The sequence below is a fragment of the Parambassis ranga genome, chromosome 10, assembly GCF_900634625.1.
Source record: "Parambassis ranga chromosome 10, fParRan2.1, whole genome shotgun sequence".
Taxonomy (NCBI): domain Eukaryota; kingdom Metazoa; phylum Chordata; class Actinopteri; family Ambassidae; genus Parambassis; species Parambassis ranga.
The window spans coordinates 17,451,821-17,473,638 of record NC_041031.1 but is presented as its reverse complement, the minus strand read 5'-3'; the positions used below and the strand labels follow the sequence as shown (position 1 = coordinate 17,473,638).

Genomic DNA, 21,818 nt, shown 5'->3' with positions numbered 1-21,818 from the left:
ATTCTGGTCCAGTGCGATGACAAACGCCATATTTTACTGTAGGTAGACGAGAAAATGGTTCCTTCTTAGTACTTGAATGGGTATCTTTGGCTCTCCATGGGTTTCGTGCAGCGTGTGACACTAATTGCTTTAGAAAAGACTCAGGTGTTGTTGTCGGTGAACGCGGAAGCTGTAGGTGACGAGACTGTCGCTGTTGAAGTGTCGCTTCATCAGTTAGCGTGTTAGCTGCCTAGCCAATGCTAGCGGGTGGCCACCGGACGCTAGCTAAATGAAGCTAGCATGATATAAATAGTGGGCTAATCATACATATACATGCGGTTTTTCCTGTTCAGCTAAAAGACGGAGGTATACGTCAGACCAAAGGCTAAACCTTAAGGTAAGAATATACAATAGCTGATAGATCGGGAAGTTTAACACTGGTAAATGTCATGCTTTGCTTGTTAATTGTGTTTGAGAGATGGATCCTATCGGCCTACTGCGTCACTCTGTTTAGGCTTGTTGTGTGTAGAACAGTGTTTCTGCTTTTAACACAGTTACCATCAATTCTTATATTGCACAGTACAGTGATTTATCCAAGGTCGTACTTTGTGTTTCAGCCACTTGGCTGCTTGTTAGGTGATGTTGTGATGCCTCCAGAACACAGCATGGAGAGGATTAACGGATTGTGTTTATGTTTGTATATTGATGATTGCAATGAAACAGGTATGGCCTGGATTTGATTTGGATGGTGGTGGTGGTGATGGCAGAAGGGACCGACTTTGGCGAAATGCCCTCCTCTGACCCAAGTCCAAATTTTGAAGCAAAAAAGAGATCTACTTCTTCGGATGGCAGTGAGTGTTGTTTTGAGTTGTGTAGCAGGTGTTTTTGTGTTCTGTAAAGTCATTTAGTGGTTTGACTTTAATATGCATCAAAACATTTACATTGTATACAGCTTTATTAACATTTAAATAAATAGATATATCATAAAAGTATGGTCTGTGCGACATGTGTTATGATCAGAGGGTGGAATCAAGCCTCTTATCAGACATCCACATCTGTCAGATATGTCTTTTGAGAAAGTATAAAAACAAACAGGGAAAAGTGAACAGAACAGAAGAAAGTTTGATGACAGTTTGTGCCATGTGTAACCCTGACCTTACTTGAATCTAATCATTATTATCTGGCATCATAAGCAGTAAAATCTGTGCTGAATTCACACCTTCAAACCAGTTTCATGTGACACAAATCTTGTCTTGCCTAACAGAGATGATAATTAATCTGCCTCTTTGTGTTCTGCAGGAGACGAGCCCATGAGGAAAATGCCGGTGACAAAATTTGGTTCCAGACCTCGATTTGAGCCAGTGCATTTTGTCAGTGGTGGAAGCAGTGGAGGAACTGGCGCCGATGAGAAAGAGAACGATAAGGAGCGCAGGCGGAGTGAGTTTTCTGGTGCGAGACAAGGAGACTCTGAACACTCCTCTTGGAGTGACACCAGCAGAGCGCAGGGCTCCTCCTCCTTGAGGCCTGCTTTTGACAGAGTGCCATTGTACACCTCTGACTTTTGGGGTTCTCATAGGGACAGAGATAGAGACAGAGATATTTCTTCAGGTAGTACTAGTGGGTTGGGTTATGGAGGCCGTGGGTCGTCTTCTAACTTCATGGTAAAAGTAGAGCAGGACTACACAGCCAAGTATGAAGCCCACTCTTCTCGAACTTCAGACTCTTACCCTCATACCCACAGATACAATGGATATGGGGGAGGAAGCAGATCAGGCTGGGATTCAGGACGACAGGGTTTGGGCTACGGCTATCAGGACAGGCCATCATCAAGTAAGCCGTTCAGCAGAGTCTACAACAGCCCCGGCAGCAGCAGTCCCAATGTTACCCAGTCTGGCTTTTCATTGCAACCTCTTCCTGTGTCTCAGTCCACATTAGATGAGAAACAAAGGCTAATAGCCAGTGTAGCATCTGCATTGGCTGTTGCTTTTAGGGACCCTATGTTCATGACTGGAAGTGAGTCACCAAACTATAATTTCATGTTGAGCCGCAGTATCCAGGCCTGCAAAACCAACCCTGAGTATATTTATGTCAACCTGAAGGATATTCCTCACGCTGACCTACCGAAGAACAGGAAAGTACCGACAGATGGTTACGCCTGTGAACTGAGATGTCAGGGTGTGTACCTTGCTACTGGATATTCTGGAAGTAAAAATGGTGCGAGGGACCGGGCCTCCGAGCAGGCTGTGAAACTTTTTATGAAACCTGTTGAAGTTCGTGTTGTGCAGCGTAAATACAAACACTCCATGGTCAACGATATGGTTGTGTGCCAGATGCTCAGCTCGACACCTGCGTTTTTACCAGCACTTCGCAACCCAGAAGATAAACCAACACCAAGCTCTAAGGGCCAGTATGAGCCTGACATGCGTAAGCACTGGACAGAGTTTGTTGTTACAGACAACGCACACGATGCCATCTGCATTCTTAACAACTCGGCTGCTTTCAATCGCATGAAAATAGACTATAAATTCGACCTCCTTCCACATAATGGAATGTGGTTGTGCAGTGTTTTCGTGCAGGATGAGCTGGTGGCACAGGCAACTGGCTCTAAAAAGAACTCAAAGCATGCAGCGGCAGAAAAGGCAGTGAGGAAGCTTCGCATGAATCAGGAACAACGAGAACTGCAGCAGCAGCAACAACAACTGCAACAACAATCACAAAACTCAAGAGGGAATAATCTATCAGATAGTGGGCGCTGTGGACAGAAATTTGTCAATAAGAAGCAGCTAAATGAGTTGGTTATCCTGGAAAACTCCGACAATGCCATCTGTATCATCAATGACACTGCTCAGTTTAATAAAGTGACAGCTGATTACAAGTTCACATTTCTGCCTGATCACCGTTGGAAGTGTGAAGTTTATCTGGAAGGACAGTATGTTGCAGCAGGAATCGGACCAAAGAAAATGGTAAAACACATTGCAGCAAAAGAGGCTTTGGCCACCTTGAGACAGACGCAGGCTGTGGTCAAATCCAACCTCAGAAGGGAGGGTCACAACGATGCCATATCCCGTTCTCAGATCCTGGCCCGTTCTGGTGAAGAGGCCATAAAGCAGGAGATTAAGGAAGACAACATTGGAAACCAGCTTCTCCGGAAGATGGGCTGGAAAGGAGGTGGTCTTGGCCGAGATGGAGAAGGCATTGCAGAACCAATTAAAGTGAAGGAGCAGTTCTCAAGAGAAGGTTTAGGTATGGACACGGATAAAACTGGAAATCAGCTTACCAAGCGTGATATTGAGGACATCATTCGTAACTATGCCAGTTCAGACCGCCAGGATGACCTTCGCTTCTCCAATGACTTAACCAATGATGAACGCAAGCAGATTCATCAGATATCGCAGAAATATGGACTACGGAGCAAGTCCTATGGACAGGGATGGCAGCGGTTCCTCGTCGTCAGCCGCAAAGTGCACAAAGACCAGCTGATTGATCAGCTTTTACAGGAAGGACAGGTGGGGCGATATGAGCTTGTGAAACCTCAGGCCTCACACTAATTTGCATGCAGACAAAAATGGGAAAACAGACCATTTCTCATTAGCTTGGACTTGAAAGCAAATCACAGTCAAGTATACCTGATGTGACAGTTGTGATACTTGCTTGTGACAAATTTGCCACATACATAAATAAATGAAGATCTTTCAGGTATCACTTGTGGTTTCTGCATTCCTTCACCATTTAGCTTTAGCAGGAGCTGTAGGATGGTTCTTTAAATCTTGTCTTCTGTCTCCTGCCATTCCACTCGTCTGAGCCTGTAGTCAGTACTCTCTGTGGTGTCATGCCCTCATTAAGCCTCAGATATTTTAATCATTTCTAACTTTAAAAAAAAGCAATTCATGCTTCATGTTTTCTTGAAAAATCTTGATTAATATGCAGCTTCTCACTGTTTGTTAATACTGTTGAATCATTGAAGATGGGTATGAAAGTGACATCATCATCAAACTGTAGCATATATGCTCACATCAGTCTCACTGTGGTGATATTACTGTATCCAGCAATACCATGGTCAGCAAAGTTTCACATAGAAACTGTTCAGGTGTCATCTTTGTTACCGGTGTTGCATTGTGTGAGTACAATTAATGTCTGCTTGTCCTCACAGCTGTAATAACTGAATAAATTAAACTGACAACCATCAACAGGCTGAACTCAATTCAGTGAGTTAAACAGCAACAAACAAAGGTGATGAATATTTATTTTATTTACAAGAAAATGTACAGTTTGTTACATGGGTTACCAGTGCAAAGTTTTATATTCTGAAAAAGACACCATTCTGTTTAAAACAGTAAAATCAGCTTTAAGTGATAGCTGATTTGCAAGATTGTAAAATAGCATAGAAATGTTCTCAAAACAGCTTTTTAAATGTCTGTGAATTCAAGTTAAGTGCCTGGAAAAGGTACCAAATATCTCGTTTTCTGTTGAAGAGGGACATAAATGTTTACCGATAACTAGATTTCCGTTAAATCAAAGGCATGGCTTTACAAGAAAAGCTGAGAGAAAGTGACAAAGGCATCTGTTATTAGAGGGATGAATGTCCATGCCAGGTTAATTTTCTATCCCTCTGAAAGGCTTTCAATTGGCAGAAACAAACCAAAAAGAAGTGAGCCCACTGAAACGGAAGGGAAAAAAAAAAAAAAACACCCATGAACAGCTTTGTAAATATGAACTGCTGGTATCTACACAGCAAACCACACAGCAAGCACAAGTAATTCACTGTCACCATTTCATCCAACCTGTTTACATCATGTTTGAGTAAACGGGTCGAAAAGTGACAACTGGGAGACTGGCTATTTACTTTTTTTTAAAAAAAAGAAAATAGTTGGGGCGTGTAGCAAGTAACCCAGATATAACAAGGTACATTAACTTTTAACAAACATACGCTTTTTGCCCAACAATAGCATTCAGCAGGAGTGAATGCCACAACACAACAGCATACAAACTTAGCAACAGTTAGGGGACAAATATACTGAAGGGTCTTAATATGTGTCATTTTTATTTCTGTGAGATCTGTTTTTTAAATTTTTATTTATTTTTTTTTAAATCTGTGGTTTCTTGATTATGGGCTGGACACTGTTCATATTTCCAACCATAACAGGGGTCAACAGTCACGCCAACTCTGTTCTACGATAGCAGAAACCCTCTTCTCGTACTCCCGTTTGTTTTCCTGGTAGAGCTGGGCCGCCTGGCTGTTGGCAGGACTGTTTGGGTTTGGCTCATCCAGTAAAGACTTTAAAAACACAAAGGACATCACTTATAGTGGCATAATAGTCGTTTACATCTACAAAACACTTGATTGTTTACAAAGAATGTGGATAGTTTTTCCTTCCTTATTTTGATGATGGTGATGTGTTTTATAGTGTCAGCTTACCTGTATAGAAGTTAAGATTGAAGAGACATCATAGGTTGGACTCCAGCGATTCTGAAGTATATCTAAGCATATGCTTCCATCTGCATACACTACAAAAGAACATGTAAAATTTTAAAGTTTGAAAGACAATTAGATTCCCTGGGATAATTCCTGTAACTGAAATGATTACGTACCATTTGGATGAAACATTTTGGAGACAAATCGCACTGTTGGAGGTTTATTTGGATATTCCTCTGTAAATTCAATGGTAAGTTTGAAGGTTCCTAAAATAAAAAGTTGGGATAGAGTTTGAATTAAATTACATGAACCCGAACCTGTGCATTACAGTAATCTAGTCATAGTTAAGATGAAACACCTGTTGATCTGAGATAAACTCATATATAATACAGTGGTGCGTGAGTCCATTAACTTGTAACCTGACCAATTGATATAATTCTCAAATATATAACTCACTAATTATTCACAGACTAATGTCATGACAGGGCTGGGAAAATAATATTATTTGGATAGAAACAGGTTTAAATAGAACTTACCATCTTCAAAAGGTGTTCCCTCTGGTCTAAAAGAGAAGTAAAAATACTTTTTTAATGACTATCCACCTTCACAGACATACCGTACACGTATTAAACACTTGTTATTTGTCTGTTGAGACATTTAAAAACAAAAGTTAACATACCCAAAAATGACAGCGTTCCACACCATGATATTGTTTTCTGATGGGGCTCCACTAACTCCAGCAGGAGGATCCTCTTGCAGCCTGACAGATACAGTAAGAAACACAGTGACAACACTATTACAATTTGAGTCCCACTGTTCAAAACAGCTGACAGCGAGGCTCTGCTGGGAGAAAGATGTAAACACAAGCTCTAAGCTGTACCTCCAACTGTATACTAAAGGAAGTGTGAGAGTTTGTGTATATACCATAGCCAACCAAACAAACCAGGACTGACAGCTAGATTGTATTATCAGCACACAATACATACTATATATAATAATCTGTCAACATCAACAACTGTGTAATATTGTGCATTAGGAAAATGCAGAGGTCTGTCATTCCTACAAGAAAAAAGAAAATAAGAGACCGTGTGCCATGAGTGTCTGCAGGTTTTTAGTGACTGCATGGCAGATGGTTGCTGATCCTGGGGCTTATGTAAATTATCTATCATGGCCCGGGGGTAGGAGCTTGACCAGTGCGTCTTTGGTACAGTGTACATAACACATTTAAGTACCTGTTTCACCAGGCTGCTAAAGGGCCATCTGGCCACTGACTTTAACTTTATTTCTCATGTGAATAAAGGCGCCATTAACAGCGTACAATCCTTAATCTTAATGTAGTACGATACCTGACCTAAGCACTGGCAATAAATTGCACAACCTAAACGATACTACCCCGGTCTGCCTTGCTAACACTGGTGTCAGCGCCCTATACCACCGACGTTAAGAATCATCGTTACTTGTCAGTAGCTTTTCTTGCCAATAATGACCAAGCTCACCAGCCTGTACAGGCACCAAAGACAAAAACGCGAGTACGATTAATCATTTTATATATATTTATAGTAATATGTAATGTAAAGTTTAGTGATCTAGATTAGATTGCCGTTTGCCAGGCAATTGCTAACAGGCTAAGCTCGGGTTGCTAACATTAGCTATAGCTACTTGTGTGCTGTTTTCCTTTCGCTTACCGTTTAAAATCTCTCATTAAACGTCGTCTTGCTGGAGTTGACATCCTGTTTACACGGAAACCTAAACACCTGGTAAATAAGTACGATGCCCCCAATGTAAGGAAATATCTTATTTAAACGGTACAGTGTTTCAATTCCTGGCTGGCTAGCCAACGATTGCTAGTTTGTCAAATATTTGGCTGCCTCTCTGAGTCTAAGGGCGCTACCACTTACACTAGAACGAGGACATTGTCATAGGCTGCCCATAAGGTAATGAAGCACATATTCACAAATTCACTAATTAACAGTATACATGATGAAATTATAAACTCAAAATATACCCACTACGAATATATTAGCTTTCGGTCGTTGTACATATGTAGCTAGATTATATTCAAGAAAAATGAACAACCCTTTCTAAACACTTGAATCATTCCAGTGCATACGGCTACGTCATATAGCACCCATATCGAGTTTGATCTGAAGGCAGTAATGATTCATTTAAAAACATGGAATGCCTCAATGTGTGATTTAAAAAAAAATTCTTTTAATTTCTTATTCAATTCGATACACACTCTGTTAAGCGATTCAGGTACAACAAGGGACAGTAACTCAATTTTCAACGCTATTTACAGTACTGATATATGATCACTAGATGGCGACTAAATACCAAGTGTCGTTTGGTCGAATTATACGGCACAGACACCAAAAGTAGCAAGTTTCCGTTATTGTCCTAGAAGTTACGTATCATATCAACAATAACGGTTTTAAAGTACGATCGAAGAAATGCAGCGTGGAGAAAAGGTCACAAAATGTTGTCTATCTTATACGACAAGAAGGATTCGGTCCGTGTGCGGTGCATGTGTCCCATATGGTCTAGCGGTTAGGATTCCTGGTTTTCACCCAGGCGGCCCGGGTTCGACTCCCGGTATGGGAACATAGCATTTTTGTCCATAACCAAGGTTTAAAGAGAGAAACTATACATTGACCCACACACAATATTTACACATGTACTATTTTATTTATTTTCGTAAGTGTTTTATGCAGAGTATTTAACGCAAACATGACAACACGTGCTTAAGATTTCTAGAGAATGTAGACCCCGCCCGCTGAGGAGATATCGTCAATGTTCTCATCTCTCGGAGGCTTGGACATTCCCGGAAGATACACAGTCATTTCCACTCCAATCTTCCCGTGGTAACGCTGAACTTAGTGTAGTGCAGCTAAAGTAAGCTTAAGCTAAACTCCACCGCTAGCTTGTACAGCTGACATGTTGTCTTAGTTTGAGTAAACCTTTTTCTGAAGCAGTTAATTGCTGCGAAGTCACACCTGTGACTAAAAACTCATGTCAGTTGCGCAAAATTAGCTTTTTTCTTTGCGGTAGATAACACACGCATCTAAGGATTAAGACTTTAATATTTACTGGTTGCGATGCACTTTTAAAAACAATGGGGTGTGATCAAAGTTTTTTGTCCATAACGTCGCCTTTGAGCTCACCATCGATGCTTTAAAAAAAAAAATACAACAACAAAAAAAACCTGCCCCCGACTCCTCGCAGAAACTTTGGTGCAGGGCCAATCATTTCCCAGGAAAATGTGACTGCTAGGAATTCCCCACGCATCAGCCCCTGCCGGAGAAAACCACGACCTTGTGTCAGGAAGCACACGAAAGCAGCAGGAGGGTAAGCTGACCGGTGACTCTGCGATGATGTAGCTACAGCCTCTGTGTAGTCTCCAGCTCACACCAGGGATCATCATGTTTTTCTAACGCCGACGTGTTTCACTGCGTGTATAAATCCACGGAATAATGCTGTGCTGATGACAACTTTTATCAGGGTAAGTGGACTGTGGCAGTCTTATGTTCTTTCTTTGCTTTCTTGTATGAGTGAGGTTATAATTGTGTCTGAAATAATGAGAACTTTTAGCTGTTAATGTTCTTATGTACATGGTGAAAAGTTCACTATCAGATTACAGGGACATGACTGGGCTCATATGATGTTAGTAGTAGTAGTAGTAGTAGCTGCTGCAGGCTTTCTATTGCCTACCACTGTATAGATTTCTGTGACTCCCCCTTTTGTGTCAGTCAGCTGGCATGTGACTACACTCAGTGTGTGTGTGTGTGTGCTGGAAATTTGCCAATTTGTACACATAGCAGCTACAAATTGCTATAAAAGTACCAGTGTATTTTAGTTTTTAGACATTCATTATGAGAAATTTTAGTTTTTAACCCCCAGGTCAGTGCCTCAAATTTACAAGAGGAGTGAGTCTAGAAAATGTGGAAAATGTGACTGTGTGTGTGTGTAACTGGCTCCTCAGAGAAATGTCCATATTGGTACAAAATCTGGCTCTGGCTCTAGAATGTATCAGTATTACTGAGGCTCATTCTTAAACATTAAATTAAAATTATACACTTATAGAAGCACTACATGCACTTTTTGTAATCAGAAAATTCCGAATTTGACGGGTACTTTCAGAGGCTTTGAAAGAATGTGAAAAACTCTTAGCAGCCATATATGATGCAGAGGAGCTGAGAGTACTGACTAACATGGGAGTCAGAGTCCCATGTGCTTATTGAGTTATCTTGGAGGACAAAATGAATGATTGTTTATGGATTTTGGATCTGCTATCCTTGACGGAACATTGTTTGATCGACCCTGTTCTGTGGTGAGTCTAAATGTTTGCCAGATGTTTACATTTTTGGTCTGAGATGCTTGCATCATGGGACAGACAAACGCGGTCTCATTGGTTGCCAGAGGTTGCTCCCTTGGAGCAGGCGACTGTGACGCAGAGGGAAGGAGAGAGAGCTACAAGCTTTTAGTTCATCAATCCCACTAGAGACGGGACCAGCTGGACCCACCAGCCCGTCACCCACCCTCTCTCTCTCTCTCTCTCTCTCTCTCTCTCTCTCTCCCTCCCCTCCTTTTCAGTTTTCCCATGGTGGGAAAACACACGGGCAGAGGCTTGGGGATAATTGGAAACTTCAGTCCACTGAAAGCAATTATCCAGAACAAGACTTTCCAGATATACTCCAGTGTGGAGTCGTCTTGTTTGTTTCAAAGCATGTGCCCTTGTTTTAGGAACATCCTGCCATGCTGCCTCCCACACATTAGCCTCTGCTTTGATAGCCTTATGTTGCACAGACTTTGAGTGATGGTGTGACCATGTGGTGGAGAACTAGCCTTGTTATCATGTGACAGTGATGTCAGCATCAGCAGTCTAAGCAGCTGAGGATTGTGATGTTGTCCTAAGACAACAACGGAGAGCTGTTTGTGCTCCCTTCAGTGATGAAGCACCCCTCACACATCAGATACTTCTTCTTCTTCTTCTTCTTGCCTAAGATGTACCCGCCTGCCTTAATGGGCTTCTGTATATTGATTTGGCTACACAAAAAGAAGAACTGGGCTTTTATCCTATTTAGAAAGCAGCACTCCAATTTCACAAAAGCTTTCAGAGTGGCCTTGCTAGAGACAAGAGTGGCTTTTTTTAAGTTGTGTGGTAATATTTAAAAATTGTTCAACCTTCCTGTTACAGTGTTTAGACACAGCAGAGCATTATAGTGTATAGTGTTTTTACCTTGGACTTCAGTGCATTTAAAAACACGTGACTTAATTTGCACACTCAAAACGTGTATGACAGACATTGTCTGAGGCAGTACGTGATGACCTTTTCTGTCTTTGGTGTAAATTAGTGCCATTAAGTGCATTAGAAATAACCACAAGATGGCAATGTTCATATGCGTTGACTAAACATACAGTCATATGAGATGGCTGGAACCTTAAATGACTTGCAGAAATGCAGGAAGTGACATGTGAAAAGAGAAATAAAACTGTCAACTTCCCCTTTTTGGCATGTAGAAAAAATACCCTCCATGTTGTCCTGTCTTCTGTTGAGGGTGTGCAGGGGAACTGCTGTTTTGTAAAGTTCCTTAATTGTACGCTGCTCTTTAAACACTCCAACCTTTTGACACCTGACTATCACCTTGTCAGACATGTTTGATTGTTAAGCAGAGGCAGTAAACTGCTGCTGCTGCTGCTGCTGCTGGTGGACATGACGTCAGAGAGAAAGGAGAGAAGGGAAATTCCACCTGTAACCTCCTCCTGCTCTCACGCTCTCTGTCTCAGAGGCATGTGACTAAGACGAGTCATTATGCCTTAGGTTCTCCATGAATCCCTATGTTGTAATGATGTCATACAGTCACATCTATTTTTAGCATGTAGCGTCTAGTTGTGATAGTGTTAAAGGTGCAAAATGTTGATTTGCTCATTATAAGAGCCATCAGTTGTATGATTTACTATTCATTTAAACATCGTAGCACTGTGGCATGTTTTATGTCACCATTCAGACTCATTCAGGTAAAATGAGAGACAGAAATTCATGTTTAAAACATGCTAAAAACGGGATATTTTGCTTAAAATGCTAAAAACAGAAGGAAACAGCCAGCCTGGATGTGTCCACATATATCTGTAAAACCTCATATTTTCATTTTACACTAATGTTTCTTCTAAATTAAACCCTGGTAGATGAATTTAAACCTATTTATATCTATTCCTTACTTGTCTTTACTCCATGCTAAGCTAAACACCTTCTGCCTATACTTTTATATACCACATTTCCATTCTAAACCCATTACTGAAGTTATATAATATTCTGTCTGCATCTGCTGTTGGACATATTTCTTCCAAAATAGGGTCCTGAGGGGTCCATTGAGAGGAGCAGAGCTTGACCTTCCTTTGTAAGCTACAGCTAACACATAGAATAACAAGGGGAATTTCTAGCTTCACCAAAGATAAAATATTATATATATACTTCTTTCTGGAGCTTCAGTAAGGTTTTAGGAGCAGCTGTTTCCCTCTGTTCCTTCTGTCTGTGTTGTGCTAAACTACGGTAGGTTGTTGGCTTTGGCAGCATGTTGACATCATGAGATTAGTTAACCACATTACCCTGATATTTTTATGGTGCCCGCCGAGCTCCGAGTAGGCACACAGTGCAGTGAGCTGTATCACTGATGTATGTGTAATTACATTAAGGTGTGGCTTTGTTTGTGCTGTTGGAGCTTACTGTAGTTTGACTGCAGAAAGTAGTTCCTTCCAAAAATAGAAACTGTCTTTGTCTGCAACTTTGGTACATAATGATATTTCAGTCTATCATTTTTCATGTCTCTAAGAGCTAATGAGGTAGTAGTGAGTGGCTCACAGAGGGCTTTCATGAGTCAGCTCAGCCGGCGTGGCTCGGATTCAAACAGCTTTGCCAGAAGAAGCCAAATGATCTCTCCCCATTCAGCTTTCAACAAATGTAACTAATACAAGCAGAGAATTTACAGTGAGCCCTGGCAGCTCATTACATCTGCTGAAAGGGAGATGTCGGTCTGTCCTTTTGGGTTTGCTTTTGTTCTTTTGGGTTAATTTCAGAATGATGGTCAGTTCTGTAGCTTGTTGAATTATTTAACTGCATGCAGCCACTAGGTATTATAAACAAGGCCCTGAGTGACAGCGCAACATGTTCTAAGGGTCCTATGGCATTTTATTAATCATGAGCTTAAGATGAACTGGGTAAAAAAAAAAAAAAAAAAAACTTTCCTGGGCATACATAGCACCAAACAAGCTTTTAGCACCAAATTAGCTTGTGATTATTTAGGACTAGGTTCTGTGAGAGACGGGTTATGTGTGTTATGCAGCCTTGAAGCCTCCCTGCTGGTGTCTGTCTGGTATCTGAAATATTCCACAGAGGTGTGATGATAATGTGGATTGTTGGCCTGTTGTTTAATATTTAATGAGATGCAGTACAATACTTGTGTTGCTTGGGGATCACTCCCATTGCTGCTACTCCATCTACTCCTTGTATATAAAAACTAGACGGTGTATTGTAAAATATTTATTTCACCTCTGGTGACTCCACCTATACTTTGTACAGTGGGGTGCATGTTACGAACCTATTTTACAGGAATATTTCAACATGGTTTCATATATAAAGGGACTGTATGCAGCAATTACAAGCAATTTCTTTACAAGCAGTATGCAGCAACAGCTAACATTAGGTTTCCTGCTAACAAGCTACATGTTGATGATGTAATGGAACAAAGCTGTGTAGCTTATAGGCTAAATAAAGGCTCTCTGGGAAGAATTGTCTGATCTAAATTCAAGTTTATAGTGTTTATACAAATAGTCAGGTCTACAGTAAATAGGTTATTTGCTGCAATGCATATAAGATATCATCTGCTAAATCCCAAAATATCAAAGTTAAAAATAGATTTGCTTTATTTTCAGTCTTTTCTCTGTCTTCAAAATCACTTTAAAGATACTCCTGTCCATATATGCTGGGCTAAAGCTAACACACTCAAAGAATGAATGCAGAAAGAAGGTGGGGGCCCTGGTGTTGTTTCCATAAGTCATTTGCAAGCGTGTGCATGGTTCATGTTACAGCTTAGTGTGAATAAAGTCAAGTAAACTGAACACTGCTAGAGGCCTGTGATCTTTGCATTTCTTCTCTACTCAGAGGTGCTAATGAGTCACTCGCATCCAGTGAGCTGTACGGATTCGCAACTCTTTGTTAGGTCTGTGTATCTACAGTTATGCTTGGTCAGCACAGTGAATCACCTTAGATCCTGGCTCAGCTCAGGAGGGGCCCCGTCCGAGCATGATAATGTTTGCATGGCGCTATGAGCTGTCAACTTGTGCAAAATAAATTGTTACAAAGTCTGACCTCAACCAGCTGGCACACTTTTAAGCTTAAATAGTTCCAATATTTGCATATCACCTTCACTGAAATTCACACCTGACAGATGTTTTTAAGTGTTCTCCCAAAATGATAATTTGTTGTCCATCTCAGTGGGGTTAATTATAAATCCTGGCTGCCCTCTTGTTTACCTCATTCTGTCTCTCCTGCGGGGTGCACCTCTGTCCTGTTAGCTGGCATCTGACAGCTTTGACTGAAATCAACCCAGTTCTGCAGCCATCAGATGACCTCCAAGCTACACAAATTATTCTGTGTGTCCTCCAAAGGCTCCTATATCTCACCCTGAGAAGGATCATGTTTTGTAAAAAAATGTTTGAAATGTGAGTGCATGTCTGTGTTGAGGGGGGGACATGTTGTGAGAAAGGCGGTGAGGTTTTTTTTATAGTGGAGATTATGTTTGGCTGCCCAGTGCCCACCTTGATTGTTTGCTGCTGCTGGGTCAGGACGTTTAGGACCCAGTTGGAGGTTCCAGTGTCCCACAGCGATTTCACCAGGTTTGGAAGAAAGGTTGCATTAAATAGCGAACTGAAGTCCATTAAGGGTTTTTTCTCTTTAGGTGTGACAGTGTGAGGTGGACTGTAGTAGAGACCTCTGTGGCTCCATTGTTACTGTAGGGTGTCCAGGTTGGCAGCGAGACAGTTCTTAATGTGCTAATGTCATCTTTCAGTTGCTCTGCTCAGTTCTTTACAACACATCACTGTGGCTTTTAGGTGGACAATAAGAGACGTTTAAAATCATTTAATTAGTTATCTTGTTCCTCTCCTTTTTGGGCATGTCAGACGCTGATGCAACAAACTGCTGTGCTCTGCCTTTAATGGGGACATACCACAGAAAATGGGGGGCTTTGAGGTCTGCTCCTGTTGTGGTTAGTCTCTGTCATGCAGAGCGAGCACATGAGAGTAACCAGTGACCCTCTTTTCATTCTTTATACTGCAAAGGAAAGGTGTGTCCTTTTAGATAGTCCACATGGTCACATGCCTCTGCACTGATCACACATCAAGGCATTTTTTCTCTCTCTCTCTCTGCTCTAGTTAATACAAAACCCTTGTATAGGTATGAAGCAAGAACTCAATGTGCTGTGTGAAACTGGCTTTTTTGGTGTGTTTTTATATCGTGGGTTGAATTCAATTTTGTCCCACTGACATGTCTTGAAGCAACAACAATTTAAACATTCTCCCTGGATAGGGATGTGATTTGTTGTGCAAATGTGGGCGAGTTTGTCTTCAGTATTACAAAAGATAATTGGAAGCATGGTACATTCTAAAGAGAGAATAAAATAACATTTTTTTTCCTTGATGTATTCAAGGAAAGTACACAACAACACATTATGCACATGCCATTCACGAGGCTTGTCAATATTTGTTGCTGCTTTTCTCATACATCTTAGAACTGAAGCTATTCTTTTCTTATGTAAGGTTTGTTTGTACAGAATCTTTCACTGATAAAAGTCCCAAAGTGATTCACAGCAATAAAAGTAAGCAGCATTAAGCAACTTTAAGAACAGTGAAACACAACACAGCAGTTACATTTCATTTAAAAATGGACTGGATGACTGAGCTGTTACTGAAAGCGTTGAGTTGAAAGCAAAGGTTTGCATACTTTGGTCACTCACAGATAGGTAATAGTGTAACAGTGGATTGTTTTTCTGAATAAATTCAATTTAATTATTGTCTAGATAGTAGTGCAGTTTTAGCACCGTTACCTCACAGCAAGAAGGTTCCTGGTTTAAACCTGCTGGCCGGCTGGGGCCGTTTTGTTTTGTGTGGTGTTTGCAGTGTGCGGGTTTGTTTCTCTGTATGTTAACCCTGCGATAGACTGACGATCCATCCAGACTGCACCCTGCCTCGCACCCATTGACTGCTGGGATCGGCTCCAGCTCGTCCTCTCATGACCCTGTTGAGGACAAAGCAGGTTAAGAAAATAGATGGATGGATTTATTGCCTTTTTTTTTTTTTTAGAAAATTGGTCAAAAGCATGAAATCTTAGTTTTGGCTTCACTTGCTGAATTTCTGCTGAGTGTGAATTATTATATTATAATTATTGTTGATTAAATGCAGCACAGGCCCATTAATTTCACAGCAGAAAATACAACAGATTCAGCGATATTTAGAGCCTTTTTCTTTTTTAAAAATGTTGGAGTTTGTCAAAAGATTCAAATCTACACGCATTAAAACTGGAGTAACACTTGATGTTGTGTAGATGCATCTGTGTGTTGTTGATGCTGTGTTTGCTGATGTTTACATGGTTGTCCTGGATTTTAGCAGTGCTGCAGTGCATTAGCCTTAGCAGTTTATATCAGGAGAAGTGATGAGTTTCCTCTGTGGCCTGATGTTTGTGGACAGTGTTTCCAAAGGCGGGTGATAAATGGAACTTGTTTGGTATGACTTTCCCTAACAGCAAGGCTATCAATTTGCCGTGAAGCAAACAGCTGCTCTCAGCTCAAAGCTAAACTGAACTGAATGAAGGCCAGGAAGAATGAATGTGATCATCACACTACATGGATATTGAGAGGGTGAATTTTTGTGCCAGACAAACCCTGTTGGAGTGAATTTAATGGGCTATTTTGCTTTAGATATTAAAAGAAAATGCTTTTACTCCATTTAAGTAAAAAGTCTAAGTTTTGTTTAATCATTTGACATTTGCCCCTAAAGACTACATAGGTCCTTTCAGTGGAACATGTATATACACTCAACAAAAATATAAACGCAACACTTTTGTTTTTGCTCCCATGTTTCATGAGATGGACTTGAAGATCTAAACTTCATTCCAGATACACAATATTACCATTCCTCTCAAACATTGTTCACAAATCTGTCTAAATGTGTGATAGTGAGCAGTTCTGCTTTGCTGAGATAATCCATCCCACCTCACAGGTGTGCCACATCAAGATGCTGATCTGACATCATGATTAGTGCACAGGTGTACCTTAAACTGCCCACAATAAAAGGCCACCCTGAAATGTGCAGTTTTGTCTCACAGCAAAATTCCACAGATGCCACAAGCATTGAGGGAGCGTGCAATTGGCATGCTGACAGCAGGAATGTCAACCAGATCTGTTGCTCGTGCATTGAATGTTCATTTCTCCACCATAAGCCGTCTCCAAAGGCGTTTCAGAGAATATGGCAGTACATCCAACCGGCCTCACAACCGCAGACCACGAGTAACCACACCAGCCCAGGACCTCCACATCCAGCAGGTTCACCTCCGAGATCGTCTGAGACCAGCCACTCAGACAGCTGCTGAAACAATTGGTTTGCATAACCAAACAATTTCTGCACAAACTGTCAGAAACCGTCTCAGGGAAGCTCAACTGCATGCTCGTCGTCCTCATCGGGGTCTTAACCTGACTCCAGATCGTCGCCGTAACAGACTTGAGTGGGCAAATGCTCACATTCGATGGCGTCTTGCACGTTGGAGAGGTGTTCTCTTCACGGATGAATCTCGGTTTACATTGTTCAGGGCAGATGGCAGACAGCGTGTGTGGCGTCGTGTGGGTGAGCGCTTTGCTGATGTCAATGTTGTGGATCGAGTGGCCCATGGTGGTGGTGGGGTCATGGTATGGGCAGGCATCTGTTATGGACGAAGAACACAGGTGCATTTTATTGATGGCATTTTGAATGCACAGAGATACCGTGATGAGATCCTGAGGCCCATTGTTGTGCCATACATCCATGAACATCACCTCATGTTTCAGCAAGATAATGCACGGCCCCATGTTGCAAGGATCTGTACACAATTCTTGGAAGCTGAAAATGTCCCAGTTCTTGCATGGCCAGCATACTCACCGGACATGTCACCCATTGAACATGTTTGGGATGTGCTTGACCGGCGTATACGACAGCGTGCACCAGTTCCCACTAATATCCAGCAACTTCGCACAGCCATTGAAGAGGAGTGGACCAACATTCCACAGGCCACAATAGACAATCTGATAAACTCTATGCGAAGAAGATGTGTTGCACTGCATGAGGCAAATGGTGGTCACACCAGATACTGACTGGTTCTGAGTCCCCAGACCGCCAATAAAGCAGAAACAAAATGCACATTTCAGGGTGGCCTTTTATTGTGGGCAGTTTGAGGTACACCTGTGCACTAATCATGATGTCAGATCAGCATCTTGATGTGGCACACCTGTGAGGTGGGATGGATTATCTCAGCAAAGCAGAAGTGCTCACTATCACACATTTAGACAGATTTGTGAACAATGTTTGAGAGGAATGGTAATATTGTGTATCTGGAATGAAGTTTAGATCTTCAAGTCCATCTCATGAAACATGGGAGCAAAAACAAAAGTGTTGCGTTTATATTTTTGTTGAGTGTATATTGGTGCACAGTGTGTGAAGACAGAGTGCTCAACACTCACCACAGACCACCACTTCCTGTTTGTTTGAGTCTCATTTCTGATAATCTTATCAAGCTCTATGTACTAAACACTAAAATGTGTGTCGTCAAATGTGTTACTAACTGATCTGATGGGTCAAACTTACTGACATTTGTGCTACGAGTTCTCAGTTGTTCAAGCTCATCTTCATGTGATGATTCTTCATTACAGGAGCTTGTCTGTGGTCATGATCTCTTAATCTTTAAGAGGACGAGGAGGAGGAGGAGGGGGAGGAGGAGAGAAAAATGTTGGTCCTCTGTCATGAAGCACTTGCTCATACTTAAATGCCGTCGACTTAAGAGTTGCATTTCTTGGTACCTCCCACTTGTAGAAAATTGTTTTATGATGCTTTCAACTGTAGAGAGAACAACTCCTCCACAATTCAGCAGCCTAACTGTCTCCCTGACGTTGCTAATAGACCCACAATTCACTGTAACTGTTTTAATGGGACACAAAGAGATGTGAACTTTACTTCTGACCTGCCACACAGATCTTTTATCACCATGCCTGGCCCATATTGTATGGTCAAAGTCTAAAGTAAGAGCATACCTGTTCAATTGTTTACTTACTCCTTCAGCACTCCTCCGCCTCTGCAGGAGAAACCCGTCTATCGTCTTTCTTGCTGTTTAAGGTGTGGCCCTCTGGTTGATCCTCTCTGATGTCCCCTCCCCCCCGGCTGGAGCCCCATCCAATCCCTGCCATAAGCAGAGCTCACCTGAAAGGATTTGCATTTTGGGCCGATACTCATCGCTGATTGGCCAGGTGAAGGCACCCTGCCTCAGGGCGCCCCTACCAATGGCGACAGCGCTGTGTGACTCATAGGGAGAGGACAAGTTGCTTCACTACACTTCTCCTTTTTCTGTTTCAAATAGCAGCCATTGCATTGTCTCCCCCCCGCCCCCCCCCCCTCCAGTTTTGTTTTGCCGCTGTGAGAAAGAGGTGTGGGGCAGGCCAGTGCACTTCTTCAGGCACCAGCCTCCGTACACGTCTTGGATTAATTCACCTTTCGTGGCGTGTTTTTCTCATGATTTTCACTGGCTGCTGAGGCACTTGCTCGATGGTTATTATGGACCTTGTCACCCGAACCCTGTGTCTTTGAGGTTAGTGATGAATATTTTCTCTACACACTTTTCGTCTGTTTTGTTACAGTAAAAAAAAAAGTACAGAAACTAGTTTAAGTATCGTCCTCCATGTTTGCATAGATATCGGGTTGACGTACATGTAAATTTGGAAGCTGTGTTTGTGAGTTTGTGAGACTAAGTCTGCTTAATCGTCACTTTTATATCATTGCATCAACACACTTGTCATATAAAGATTTTCTAAGGCCTCAACAAGCCATTCCAGTTTCACAGATCTATTGGTACATGTTTTCCCCCAGCTAACCTCTTCTAGGCCTGTTTCTACTTCACATCACTGAGCAGAAATCGGCATTCATTATACTATAATTACTGGAAATTGGTTACCCCATTTTCCTCAAACCCTTTTGGCATTTGATTGTGTCAATTTAAGAGCTGGTAAGAAAGATCACAAACTGATAAGTTACTCTTCTTTTACAAGTTGTTGCCTTATAAGGTGTGTTAAAACAAGGGCGGGAACAGTATTTTGCAAGCCCCTTTTGACCAAGCCCACATGTATTTTTCGTGGTGTAGTAATCAGTAATTACACACTGTGTTGATTTTGGTCAGAGTTTGCCATCTGAATCTTTGTTGGTTGAAACTCGAACTTCTACATTAGTAAAGCAGCTGTGGTTTTACTGCCTGAAGTCAGTCATGCATTGCTTAATGCATCAAAATCTTCAGTTGATCAGAAGAGAATGTTGCTGATCTTGTAATGTGTAGATGCCCAGAAGGTTTCAGCACAGAGGGATGGTTTGCTTCCTCTTTTCTGCATGTATAAGCTGACGTTCCATAATGTTTTTTTTGTCTGTCTCTATCAACCCATTTGTTCTGCTTAATGTTGTTGAGTATCTGTTTCTAAAAGTTGCTCAGTGCAGCAGAGATAAAAGCGCACTTCCTGTTTTACCAGAATCTGCTCTGCACTTTGTGGACCACATACAACATTGTGCACATACTACATCTCTGAACATGGCTACAGGCTGACTCTCTCTTCAAATGTACTGCAGATTCATGCAACCTACAACCAGTGCAGTTTCAACAGGCCTTTTTTATGTTTGCAAAATACCTGAGCTTGTGATTGTTTCATCAGTTTGGCATTTAGGATTGATCATATTGATGTAATGTGAGTTAACAGTTGGGGCCCATTAAAGGCAACCTGTTATTTCATAGATAGCTATTTTACTTTAGGCTCTGTTATTGAAGTATTTATACCTGCTGTAGCTTTAACAACATGACACAGTCAGTGAATGGCTTTGTTGTTGAGCAGGTATGAGTTTGCATTTGACCTAACTTCACCATCGTTCTCTGTGCCCACCCTGATTTGGATTGTAAATGAGGCCCTGGCGTCTGTGGCTGCTGTTTAGTTGCGACTTCATTAAAAGGACAGGAGGAGTGCGGGTGTCAGGCGGGGGATTCATTCAGTGTGAAGTTAACAAGTCTTAGCCTGTAATTAGATCATTAGACTTAGGCAAGATGACTGAGGCATTGCCAGAGAAGGGCACAACCAGGCTAGGAGCAGGAGGAGGGGTTTAGTTTATTACTACATCCAGAGCACACTGATGTAAAAATGGAGGGTTTCGTCGGTGTCATGTTACAGGTACATGCTTTGAAGAGAATAAACACAGGCCAACTGTATACAGTCAGGTACACACTGTCTGTTCAGCATTGAGTAGAATAAACAGATTCCAGTCTCACGTGGTCAGATACAAATTGTTCTTTAGAAGCACTAGCACTAGATTTATTTCTTTACATGCATGTCACAGCAGTAATGATTATTCATGAGACATCGTCTGGTGCCATCTTTAGTTCATTGGAATATTTTCATGTTGTGGTGGAAATAATTATCTATAGAATGCTTTAAATGTCACATTAGCATTCAGCCCTCTTCGGGAAATGACCACCGCTTTAACCTCATGTTCTGGTGAACTGTCCTGTCTCATGAGGCGTCTGCGAACAGCTGCTTCACTCATTGTGAAACTAGAGGATACACTTTCTTTATAGCTACATGAACTTTGCTGGAAAAAGATCAATGTGACAAAGCATAGTCAGTGTAGTTAAGCTGTTTTCATGTTGGTAACGGATGGTTTCGCATCATGTTTCAGATTTTTGCCATTTTGAGTTCCAATCTTTTTTCTTTGAATGAATGTAGAACCTTAAAGGTTGGAGAAGTAGACGTGTGACAGAAGTTTAAACTTAGTGAAGAGCTGGGAAAATCAGGGTGGGGAAAGTTAATGTGTAACTTTCTCTTCTGCTCTCAACAGCTACTGTGCCACTGAGCAAGGCACAGCTCTATATGTTCTGCAGGCCAGTTCTGTGTTAATGCACTGCACAAGAAGGCCTCGCAGATTTTATACATATATATTTGATACGATTGAGCAACGGTCTCTCCATGTTGCAACTGTCTCTGCTCAGAGCGTGCTGGGACAGGTTGCCTGTTGTTCTGGAGTACAAGTAGAACCAGAGATGCGATCATCACCTCTGACCACAGAGCCTTTTCTATAGACCTATTTCCTGATAACTAAGAAGGAGGTTATG

General features: G+C 41.6%; 3 protein-coding genes and 1 non-coding gene across 5 annotated transcripts in view; 3 read left to right on the top strand and 1 right to left on the bottom strand.

Annotated features, from left to right (window-relative positions):
* Positions 1-17: 17 nt before the first annotated feature.
* nkrf (NFKB repressing factor) lies at positions 18-3,678 on the top strand. The gene is made up of 3 exons (XM_028416918.1): positions 18-376; positions 703-830; positions 1,279-3,678. Exons 2-3 carry the CDS (start codon positions 725-727, stop codon positions 3,525-3,527), a joined length of 2,355 nt encoding a protein of 784 aa, XP_028272719.1. The 5' UTR covers positions 18-376; positions 703-724; the 3' UTR covers positions 3,528-3,678.
* Positions 3,679-4,208: 530 nt separating this feature from the next.
* On the bottom strand, positions 4,209-7,263 carry LOC114442164 (ubiquitin-conjugating enzyme E2 A). Its single transcript, XM_028415493.1, has 6 exons — positions 7,078-7,263; positions 6,072-6,152; positions 5,929-5,954; positions 5,569-5,658; positions 5,396-5,484; positions 4,209-5,254 (listed from the first exon to the last, which is right to left on the bottom strand). Exons 1-6 carry the CDS (start codon positions 7,119-7,121, stop codon positions 5,126-5,128), a joined length of 459 nt encoding a protein of 152 aa, XP_028271294.1. The 5' UTR covers positions 7,122-7,263; the 3' UTR covers positions 4,209-5,125.
* Positions 7,264-7,921: 658 nt separating this feature from the next.
* Positions 7,922-7,993, top strand: trnae-uuc (transfer RNA glutamic acid (anticodon UUC)). Its single transcript has one exon. It is a non-coding gene; the product is annotated as a tRNA-Glu (tRNA).
* Positions 7,994-8,165: 172 nt separating this feature from the next.
* Positions 8,166-21,818, top strand: part of elf1 (E74-like ETS transcription factor 1) — a 35,722-nt gene continuing 22,069 nt past the window's right edge. Inside the window, exon 1 of one of the 2 annotated variants that reach the window (XM_028415492.1) lies at positions 8,166-8,891. The gene's annotated coding sequence lies outside the window, so the exon portion shown is untranslated. Of the gene's footprint in view, positions 8,892-19,040; positions 19,269-21,818 lie in introns of those variants that run through there. The other variant, XM_028415491.1, reaches the window with a different exon arrangement.